The sequence below is a fragment of the Mobula hypostoma genome, chromosome 4 (assembly GCF_963921235.1).
Source record: "Mobula hypostoma chromosome 4, sMobHyp1.1, whole genome shotgun sequence".
Lineage (NCBI taxonomy): Eukaryota > Metazoa > Chordata > Chondrichthyes > Myliobatiformes > Myliobatidae > Mobula > Mobula hypostoma.
The window spans coordinates 203,097,769-203,109,840 of NC_086100.1; the positions used below are offsets into that span (position 1 = coordinate 203,097,769).

Sequence of the window (12,072 nt, forward strand, 5' to 3'; positions counted from 1 at the left end):
GCCAAGGCCTTCTCATGGCCCCTTCTGGCTCTCTTAAGCTAGCCTTAAAATCTCCTAGATCTCTATCATTACCTAGTTTTTTGAATCTTTCGTAAACTCTTTTTTTCTTCTTGAATAGATTTACAACAGACTTTGTACACCGTGGTTTCTGTACCCTACCATCTTTTCCCTGTCTTATTGGAACGTACCTATGCAGAACTCCACGCAAATTCTCCATGCTATTTCTTCCGTACATTTCCCTGAGAACATCTGTTCCAATTTATGCCTCCAAGTTCCTGCCTGATCGCCTCATATTTCCCCTTACTCCAATTAAACGCTTTTCGAACTTGTCTGTTCCTACCCCTCTCCAATGCTATGGTAAAGGAGATAGAATTGTGATCACTACCTCAAAAATGCTCTCCCACTGAGAGACCTGACATCTGACCAGGTTCATTTCTCAATACCAGATCAAGTACAGCCTCTCCTCTTGTAGGCTTATCTACATATTGTATCAAGAAACCTTCCTGAACACACCCAACAAACTCCACCCCATCTAAACCCCTTGCTCTGGGGAGATGCCAATCGATATTTGGGAAATTAAAATCTCCAACCATGACAACCTTGTTATTATTACATATTTCCAGAATCTGTCTCCCTGTCTGCTCCTTGATATCCCTGTTACTATTGGGTGCGTTCCTAACTTCCACCCACAGAGACTCCATTGACAATCCTTCCATTTCTTCCTCATTTTCTGCAGCCATGACACTGTCTCTGATCAACAGTGCCACGCCCCCACCTCTTTTGCTTCCCTCCCAGTCCTTTTTGAAACATCTAAATCCTGGCACTTGAAGTAACCATTCCTGCCCCTGAGCCATCCAAGTCTCTGTAATGGCCACAACATCATATCTCCAAGTACTGATCCATGCTCTAAGCTCATCTGCATTGTTCACAACACTCCTTCCGTTAAAATAGATGCATCTCAAACCATTGGTCTGAGTGCGTCCCTTCTCTATCACCTGCCTATCCTCCCTCACACACTGTCTCCAAGCTTTCTCTATTTGCGAGCCAACTGCCTCTTTCCCAGTCTCTTCAATTTGGTTCCCACCTTCCTGCAATCCTAGATTAAACTGCCTCCAATAGCCCTAGGGACCGAGTCCATAGGACACTCAAAGCAGCTGCGCAGGTCGACTCTGTGGTTAAGAAGGCATACAGTGTATTGGACTTGAACTTACGAGCCAAGAGGTAATGTTGCAGCTATTATAGGACCCTGGTTAGACCCCACTTGGAGTACTGTGCTCAGTTCTGGTCGCCTCACTACAGGAAGGATGTGGAAGCCATAGAAAGGGTGCAGAGGAGATTTACAAGGATGTTGCCTGGATTGGGGAGAATGTCTGATGAGAATAGCTTGAGTGAACTTGGCCTTTTCTCCTTGGAGTGACGGAGGATGAGAGGTGACCTGATAGAGGTGTATAAGATAATGAGAGGCATTGATCATGTGGATAGTCAGAGGCTTTTTCCCAGGGCTGAAATGGTTGTCACAAGAGGACACAGGTTTAAGGTGCTGGGGAGTAGGTACAGAGGAGATGTCAGGGGTAAGTTTTTTACTCAAGAGAGTGGTGAGTGCGTGGAATGGGCTGCCGGCAACGGTAGTGGAGGCGGATACAATAGGGTCTTTTAAGAGACTTTTAGATAGGTACATGGAGCTTAATAAAATAGAGCGCTATAGGTAAGTCTAGTAATTTCTAAGATAGGGACATGTTCGGCACAACTCTATGGGCCAAAGGGCTTGTATTGTGCTGTAGGTTTTCTAAGTTCTATGTTCTAAACAAACCTCCCCGCCAGGATATTGGTCCCCCTGGGATTCAAGTGCAACCCGCCTTTTTTGTACAGGTCACACCTGCCCCAAAAGTGGTCCCAGTGATCCAGAAATCTGAATCCTTGCCCCTGCTCCAATCCCTCAGCCACGCATTTATCCTCCACCTCATTCTATTCCTATACTCACTGTCACATGGCACAGGCAGCAATCCCGAGATTACTACTTTAGTGGTCCTGCTTCTCAGCTTCCTTCCTAACTCCCTGTAGTCTGTTTTCAGGACCTCCTCCCTTTTCCTGCCTATGTCATTGGTTGAGTGTACTTGGCTTTTTCTGCTCGAAGCGACGGGGGATAAGAGATGACCTGATAGAGGTGTATAAGATGATGAGAGCGTTGATCGTGTGGATAGTCAGAGGCTTTTCCCCAGGGCTGAAATGGCTAACACGAGGGGGCGTAGTTTTAAGGTGCTTGGACATAGGTACTGAGTGGATGTCAGGGGTAAGTTTTCACACAGAGTGTGGTGGGGGTGTGGAATGCACTGCTGGTGGCAGTGATGGAAGCAGATACAATAGTGTCTTTTAAGAGCCTCTTAGATAGGTACATGGAGCTTAGCAAAATAGAGGGCTACATCCTAGGGAAATTCTAGGCAGTCTCTCGAGTCGTTTACATGGTCGGTAATGGGCTGAAGAGCCTGTAATGTGCTGTAAATTTCTATGTTCTCCGTTTTAGATGGGATTTGTATTGTAGACATTATGGTTAGTACCAGTTCAGTACACTGCTTCCATGGTGAGCAACTGTATGGCCCTTTGAATTAAAATCTTGTCTCATCATAATCATTCTTCATTTTCCTTTACAAGGTGTCTGTCGCAGTTTGAAATCTATTGTGGTGCACATTGGGATAACTGATTACTTTGAGGAGCCAGGCAGCCCAGAAGCTCGGAGATTGTTTGAAGAAATGGTTGGCAAACTTCAGGTATGGTCTTTGTCCTTCAGTTAGTGAGAATCGGAAATCCAGTCAATCCAACCCGAAGTTTGGATTTGTTAATATTTCTTGACAACTGATTTGATACTGTCAAAGAACCGAAGAATGATTGAAGCAGCTGTTGAGTCTCTGCTGACTCCTCGTACTCCCTGCAGGAATATCTGTGCAGTGCATTCTCTCAGGTACCTAATATAAGTTATGTTATGTTATTCTAAATGTCAGGAAAAATTTATCAGCACATCCCCTGTCAATTACCCTACGGTATAAATGATACAGGCAATGTGCTGAAAAATCTTAATAAGAGCAGCTTCTATCTATCTAACTATCACATTTAAGCCCCTCATCATCTGTTCACCTTCCATCAAATATGTTCTCAATTTTTTTTGCACTGGAAAGGTTAATCCCAGTTTCTCAAATCATTTTTGGACCAGTTTTGGAAACCTCTTCTGTACCTCTCTGGGATATTTCGCATCATTGTAAAGCGTGGTGACCAAATATTTATTCAACAATCTAGGTGCCACTGGTTGCAAAGGTTAGCAGATAGTTCAACAGTAGAATGCTTTTCACCTCAGAGCAATTTAGATATTGTGGTTGGTTAAAGAAAAGTGACAAATGATATAGGAGCAGTATTAATACACACAAAATGCACTTTGTGTGTGTTGCTTGGATTTCCGGCACCTGCAGGTTTTCGTGTGTAGGAGCAGAATTAGGCCACTGAACCCATCAAGTCTGCTCAGCCATTTCATTGTGTTTGATCCATTTTACCTTTCAGCCCCAATCTCCTGCCTTCTCCCCGTATCCCTCATTGAACATAAAACATAGAAAGTTACAGCAAAATACAGGCCCTTCAGCCCTACTGTAGAAGCTGTTTTCCTAGTACGTGGCCCTCTATTTTTCTAAGCACCATGTACCTATCTGAGAGGCTCTTAAAAGAACCTATTGTATTAGTCATGTCCTAACTAATCAAGAATCTATCAACCTCTGTCTTAAATATGCTCAATGGTTTGGTCTCCATATCCACTGTGGCAACGAGTTTCACAGAGTCACCATTCTCTGGCTAAAGAAATTCCTCCTTATTTGTGTTCTAAATGGACATCCTTCTATTCTGAGACTGTGTCCTCTGGTCTCAGACTCTCCCACCACAGGACACATCCTCTCTACATCCACTCTGTCAAAAACTTTCAACATTCGATGGACTTCAATGAGGATTACCCTCATTCTTCCAATATTCAATGGAGTTCAATGAGGATTCCCCTCATTCTTCTGAATTCCAGTGAGTTAAAAGTGGAGTTATTATCACATTGTCACCATTAACAGCCCTGAGATTTATTTCGGTTCCAGCCCGAAGCGTTGACTCACCGTTTCCACAAATGCTGCCCGACCTGCTGAGTTCCTCCAGTGTGTTGTGAGTGTTGCTGAGATTTATTGTCTTGCAGGCAATCAAAGTAAGTACAGAAAATACAATAGAATCATGAAGGACCACATGCAACAGAGTGGACAACAACTAATGTGAAAAAAACAGAACACTCTATGCAAATACATAAAGAAAAAAACATAATTAATGAAGATAATAAAACCAAAAGACTTTAGACATAGGAGCAGAATTAGGCCATTCAGCCCATTGAGTCTGTTCTGCCATTTCATCATGACTGATCCATTTCCTCCTCAGCCCCATTCTCTTGCCTTCCCCGTAAACTTTAACACCCCGACTAATCAAGAGCCTATCAATCTCTGCTTTAAATATACTCAATGACTGGGCCTACACAGCAGCCCATGGCAATGAAATCCACAGATTCACTACCCTCTGGCTACAGAAATTACTTCTCATCTCTGTTATTATGATATTGTGAGGAGTTCTGGGCCCCTTTTGTAAGAAAAGATGTGCTGGCACTGGAGAGGGTCTGGAGGAGGTTCCCGATAATGATTCCAGGAATGAAAGGGGCATTGGATAGCTCTGGCCTGTGCTCACTGGAGTCTAGAAGAGTGAATAGAGACCTCATTGCAACCTATTGAGTATTGAAAGGTCTGGGTAGAGTGGATGTAGGGAAGAATTACAGATCATCCAGGAAGCAGAGCAGTTGATAGATAACACTTTCGAGCAGGCGGTTACACCTAGAGTGCAGTATTCAGGGAGTAGAACACCGAGAGAGGTAAAGGGAGAAAGAAGTCGGTGCAAGGTCCCCCTGTGGCCATTTCCCTCAGCAACAGGTTTACCCCTTTGGATACAGCTGAGGGGGGCGAGGGAATGAACTATCTGGGTAAGACAGCAGCAGCTGGGGGTGGGGATGTCCTATCTGAGTAAGACAGTAAGACAACAATAGCACTGTGGATGGCTCTGAGCCTCAGAAGGGTAGGGCTAAGTCAGACAGAGCAATAATCATGAGGGCCTCTATAATTAGGGGGACAGACAGGCGATTCTGCGGCAGGATGGTGTGTTGCCTCCCGGGATCTAGGGTCAAGGATGTCTTTGAGCAGTTGCAGAATATTCTTGAAGGGGAGGTGAGCAACTAGAGATCATTGTAAATACTGGTACCAATGACATAGACAGGAGAGGGGTAGAGGTCCTGCACGGTAGGTTTAGGGGGTTATGAAGGAGGCTAAAGAGCAGGACCTCCAAGGTGGTCATCTCTGGATTACTTCCAATGCCACGAGCGAGGGAAGGTCAGAACAGGAAGATAGTGCAGATCAATGAGTGTCTGAGGGATTGGAGCAGGAGGCAGGGATTCAGATTTCTGGATCACTGGGACCTCTCTTGGGGCAGGCGTGACCTGTACAAAAAGGACGGGTTGCACTTGAATCCCAGGGGGACCAATATCCTGGTGGGGAGGTTTGTTAAGGCTATTGGGGAGAGTTTAAACGAGAATTGCTGGGGGTGGGAACCAAACTGAAGAGACGGAGGAAGGAGCAGTTGGCTCACAAATAGAGAAAGCTTGGAGACAGTGCGATGGGAGGATAGGCAGGTGATAGAGAAGGAATGCACTCAGACCAATGGTTTGAGATGTGTCTATTTTAATGCAAGGAGTGTTGTGAACAAAGCGGATGAGCTTAGAGCGTGGATCAGTACTTGAAACTATGATGTGGTGGCCACTACAGAGACTTGGATGGTGCAGGGGCAGGAATGGTTACTTTGAGTGCCAGGCTTTAGATGATTCAAAAAGGACAGGGAGGATGGCAAAAGAGGTGGGGCGTGACACTGTTGATCAGAGATAGTGTCGCAGATGCAGAAAATGAGGAAGACATGGAGGTTTGTCTACTGAGTCTCTGTGGATGGGAGTTAGAAACAGAAGAAGTCAATAACTCTACTGGGTGTTTTTTATAGACCACTGAATAGTAACAAGGACATTGAACAGACAGGGAGACAAGTTCTGGAAAGCTGTAATAATAACAGGGTTATCATGGTGGGAGATTTTAATTTCCCAAATATTGACTGGCATCTTCCTAGAGCAAGGGGTTTAGATGGGGTAGAGTTTTTTAGGTGTGTTCAGGAAGCTTTCCTGACACAATATGCAGATAAGCCTACAAAAGGAGAGACTGTACTTGATCTGGTATTGGGAAATGAACCTGGTCAGGTGTCAGATCTCTCAGTGGGAGTGCATTTTGGAGGTAGTGATCACAATTCTATCTCCTGACGAAGGGTCTCGGCCTGAAACGTCGACTGCGCCTCTTCCTATAGATGCTGCTTGGCCTGCTGCGTTCACCAGCAACTTTGATGTATGTTCCTTTACTATAGCCTTGAAAAGGGATAGGAACAGGCAAGTTAGGAAAGTGTTTAATTGGAGTAAGGGGAAATATGAAGCTATCAGGCAGGAACTTGGAATCATAAATCGGGAACAGATGTTCTCAGGGAAATGTACGGCAGAAATGTGACAAATGTTCAGGGGATATTTGCGTGGCATTCTGCGTAGGTACAGGATTAAGGAAAAGCCCAAGGCATTCTACAAGTATGTGAGGAGCAAGAGAATAAGACGTGAGAGAATAGGACCAATCAATTGTGACAGTGGAAAAGTGTGTAGGTAACCAGAGGAGATAGCAGAGGTACTTAATGAATACTTTGTTTCTGCATTCACTACGGAAAAGGATCTTGACAATTGTAGGGATGATTTACAGTACATTGAAAAGCTTGAGCATATAGACATTCAGAAAGAGGATGTGCTGGAGCTTTTGGAAAGTATCAAATTGGATTAATCTCCAGGACCGGATGAGATGTACCCCAGACTTATGTGGGAGGCGAGGGAGGAGATGACTGAGCCTCTGGCGATGATCTTTGCATCATCAATGGGGATTGGAGAGGTTCTGGAGGATTGGAGGGTTGCAGATATTGTTCCCTGATTCAAGTAGTAGAGATAGCCCAGGAAATTCTAGAATAGTGAGTCTCACTTCAGTGGTTGGTAAGTTGATGAAAAGATCCTGAGGGCCAGGAGTTATGAACATTTGGAGAGTCATAATATGATTAGGAATAGTCAGCATGGATTTGTCAAAGGCAGGTCACTGCCTGACAAGCCTGATTGAATTTTTTGAGGATGTGACTAAATACGTTGATGAAGATAGGGTAGTAGATGTAGTGTATAGTCAGCGAGAATTGGAGGAGCAGATCGGCAGAGAGATAGCAGACAACTGCAGGAAACAAAGTTGTGATGGTAGCGGAGTCATAGTCCGGTCCATGAAGTCCGCATTCTGGTGGTCACAAAGCAATCAATTCCATTATCTAAAGCACTGACAATGTGAAAAGTAGCGGTCCCAATACTGACCCCTGAGGAACACCACTAGTCACTGGCAGCCAACCAGAAAACGCCCCTTTTATTCCCACTCACTGCCTCCTACCTGTCAACCATTACACTATCCATGCCTGTATCTTTCCTGTAACACCATAGGATGTTATCTTGCTAAACAGTCTCATTTAGCACCCTATCAAATGCCTTCAGAAAATCCAAGTAAGTGACGTGCACTGCAGGACCTTCATCCTCCCTGCTTATTACATAGAAACATAGAAAACCTACAGCACAATACAGGCTCTTCGGACCACGATGCTGTGCCGAACATATGCTTACTTTAGAAATCACATATAGCCCTCTATTTTTCTAAGCTCCATGTACCTATTCAGGAGTCTTTTAAAAGACCCTATTGAATCCGCCTGCACCAGCGTTGCCGGCAGCCTATTCCACGCACTCACCACCCTCTGCGTAAAAAATCTTGCCCCTGACATCTTCCTCGAAGAACTCTAACAGATTTGTCAGTTAAGATTTCCCCTTACAGAAACTATGCTGACTTTGAGTTATTTTATCATTAGTCTCCAAGTAACCCAAAACCTCATCCTTAATAATAGACTCCAACACTTTCCCAACCACTGAGGTTAGGTTATCTGGCCTATAATTTCCTTTCGTTTGCTTCTTCCCTTTTTAAAGAGTGGAGTGACATTAGCAATCTTCCATTACTCTGGGACCTTGCCAGAATCAAGTGATTCTTGAAAGATCATGACCAATGCATCTGTTATCTCTTCAGCAAACCCTCTCAGGACTCTGAGATGTAGTCCATCTGGTCCAGGTGACTTATCCACCTTTGAGTTTGAGTTTGCCTGGCAGCTTTTCCTTTGTAATAGCAATGGCACTCACTCCTGCTCTCTGACACTGATGGACCTCTGGCACACAGCTAGTGTCTTCCACAGTGAAGACAGATGCAAAGCATTCATTAAGTCCATCTGCCATTTTCTTGTCCCCATTACTACCTCATCAGCATCATATTCCAGTGTTCAATATCAGCTCTCATAGAGTGAAGATTAACAGTTAGAGGGAACATTGCCCACAAGGAACAAGGATCCTTATCTATAGCTAGCAAGACACACAAAATGCTCGTGGAACGCAGTAGGCCAGGCAGCATCTATAGGAAGAAGCACAGTCGACGTTTCGGGCCGAGACTCTTCGTCAGAACTGACTGCTGCATTCCACCAGCATTTTGTGTGTGTTGCTTGAATTTCCAGCATCTGCAGATTTCCTCGTGTTTGCGTTATCTACAGCTATCCTGAAAGTTAAAGAGTTGTGGTCACTGTTCCCTAACGGTTCACCCACTGAAAGGTCAGTCCCCCGGCCAGGCTGATTACCCAACACCAGGTTCAGTACAGCCCCTCCTCTCACTGAACCATAAACATATTGATTTAAGAAACCTTCCTGAATACACTTGCACAAAGAAGTAAACACGAGGAATTCTGCAGATGCTGGAAATTCAGGCAACACACATCAAAGTTGCTGGTGAACGCAGCAGGCCAGGCAGCATCTCTAGGAAGAGGTACAGTTGACGTTTCGGGCCGAGACCCTTCGTCAGGACTAACTGAAGGAAGAGTTAGTAAGAGATTTGAGAGGGGGAGGGGGAGATCCGAAATGATAGGAGAAGACAGGAGGGGGAGGGATGGAGCCAAGAGCTGGACAGGTGATTGGTAAAAGGGGTATGAGAGGATCATGGGACAGGAGGCCCAGGGACGGGGGGAAAACCCAGAGGATGGGCAAGGGGTATAGTCAGAGGGACAGAGGGAGAAAAAGGAGAGAGACAGAAAGAATATGTGTATATAAATAAATAACGGATGGGGTACGAGGGGGAAGTGAGGCATTAGCGGAAGTTAGAGAAGTCAACGTTCATGCCATCAGGATCATGCTACCCAGACGGAATATAAGGTGTTGTTCCTCCAACCTGAGTGTGACTTCATCTTTACAATAGAGGAGGCCATGGATAGACATGTCAGAATGGGAATGGGACGTGGAATTAAAATGTGTGGCCACTGGGAGATCCTGCTTTCTCTAGCGGACAGAGCGTAGGTGTTCAGCAAAGCGGTCTCCCAGTCTGCGTCGGGTCTCGCCAATATATAGAAGGCCACATTGGGAGCACCACACAAGAAGTTCCCAGTTTATAATTAGGGAAGTTGAAATCCCCATGACAACAACCCTATTATTTTTACACATTTCCTTAATCTTGTTACATACCTGTTCTTCAGTGTCCTGGTGGCTGTTGGGGTGTCTGTAGTACAATCCCGTCAGTGTGATTGCACTCTTCCTATTCCTCAGTTCCATCCTAAGGACTCAGTATCAGACGCCTCCATTACGTCTCCCCTGAGTGCAGTGGTGATGTTAGTACTGATTAGTAGTGCAACCCCCACCCCACAACTTTTACCTCCTCTTCTATCTTCTCTAAAACTTTGAAAACCTAATATATTTATCAACCATTCCTGTCCCTCAATCACCCAGATTTCAGTAAAGGCTGCAATATCATAGTTGCATGCACTGATCTTTGCTCTAAGTTTATTACCTTTACCCATTAAACTCCTAGCATTAAAATATACACACTTCAAACTATCTGACCCATCATATATGTTATTTCAATTATTTCTTTCAAAACCTTCCCTGAATCTAACTCCTGGTCCAATACTGACCAGGTCCCTTACTGACCTGAGACTTCAGTTCCCAGCCGCCTGCAAAACTAGTTTAAACTCTGCCGAGTAGCATCGACAACCTTTCGGCCAGGATATTGGTTCCTCCTCCAGTTCAGGTGAACCCATCCCTTCTTGCCCATTCTGCTAATCTGTCTAAATCCTTCTGTAGCCTCTCTGTTTCCTCAACACAACCTGCCCCTCCATCTTCATATCATCCGCAAACTTGGCTACAAAGCCATCAATTCCTTCATCCAAATCAATGACATACAACGTAAAAAAAAGTGGTCCCAACACAGACCCCTGTGGAATACCAGTAATCACCAGCAGCCAACATGAAAAGGCTCCCCTTATTCCCACTCTTTGCCTCCTGAAGGTCAGCCAATGCTTTATCCATGCTATTGTCTTTCCTGTAATATCATGGGCTCTTAACTTGTTAAACACCCTCTTGTATGGCACCTTGTCAAAGGCCTTCTGAGAATCCAAGTACACAACATCCTCCTTTGTCTATCCTGCTTGTTATTTCTTCAAAGAATTCCAACAGATTTGTCAGGCAAGATTTTCCCTTGAGGAGACCATGCTGACTACGGTCTTGGATGTCCAGAGAGGTGATGAATTTAGTCAAGAAGAAAACAGAAAAGTAGATAAAGCTTTAGAAGTCAGGATCAAACAAAGCACACAAGGAGTATAAAGAAGCCAGAAAAGAACTAAAAAAGGGAATTAGGGAAGCCTGGAGGGGCCATGAAAAGTCCTTGGCGAGTAGGATTGAGATGAATCCCAAGGCATTCAAAACATACGTCAAAAATAAAAGGGTAGCTAGATAGAGGATGGGACCACTCAGTGATAGAATAAAAGGATAGCTGGGTAGAGGGTTGAACCACTCAGTGATAAAGGCAGGGACATTTGCTTGGATGCAGAGAATGTGGGTGAGGTACTTATTGAGTACTTTGTTTCATTATTTACCAAGGAAAAAGATATGGAGGACCAGGAGATCGGTACTGAGTATATACATACATTAAGGAGTTTAGAGATCAATGAGGAGGAGCTGTTGGGCCTCCTAAGGAATACTAAGGTGGATAAAGGCTGATTTATACTTGTGTGTACTAGCTTCTGCCGTGGCCTGCGCAAGTGGGCTACACCATTGTGAGCATTTATACTTGTGTGTTGGTGTGTCTGTGTCACTCTGCAATTCACCGCCAAAATGCTGGTTGGCGGTGGGGTTTCTACGCCACTGTGTTGAATTTCTTTGTGTTGAAACTCACTATGAAGAAGCTCATACTTCAAACAAGGGCGACTGAAACTGAAGGGGGGTGAATTTTCTGTGCTTGTCCGGCCACTGAGAGACATGGATGAGGAAATGCATTTCATATATTTTCGGATGTCGGCAGGTAGATTTGACGATTTGGTTCATAGTCTCCAACCATTTAATTCGCATCAGTGTACGCACAGTATACTCAGAGACTGGCAATCACCATTCGAGTTTTAGCTTCAGGTGGAAGTCAACAGGCTGTAGCAGCTAGCTACAAACTGGCATCAAGCAGAGGTTCCTCCATAATTTCGGAGGTTTGTAAAGTTTTATGGAAAGCATTGCAGCCAGAGTTCCTTCCCTGCCCTTCAGTCGCCTATTGGCAAGCTATTGCAGCGTAGGAGGAATTGCGATGCTACCAAGCTGACCAATCCCATGATCCTCTCCCTTCTCCAGCCTCGTATCCCTTTTGCCAATCAACTGTCCAGCTCTTGGCTCCATCCCTCCCCCTCCTGTCTTCTCCTATCATTTCAGATCTCCCCCTCCCCCTCCCACTTTCAAATCTCTTACTCCCTCTTCTTTCAGTTAATCATGTCGAAGCGTCTCGGCCCGAATCGTCGACTGTACCTCTTCCTATAGAT

General features: G+C 44.8%; 1 protein-coding gene across 1 annotated transcript in view; it reads left to right on the forward strand.

The window, feature by feature from the left end:
• fbxo41 (F-box protein 41) overlaps window positions 1-12,072 on the forward strand; it is a 281,022-nt gene that overhangs the window by 255,960 nt on the left and 12,990 nt on the right. Inside the window, exon 12 of the mRNA XM_063047244.1 lies at window positions 2,650-2,765. Coding sequence (XP_062903314.1) covers window positions 2,650-2,765 — 116 coding nt within the window. The remainder of the gene's footprint in view (window positions 1-2,649; window positions 2,766-12,072) is intronic.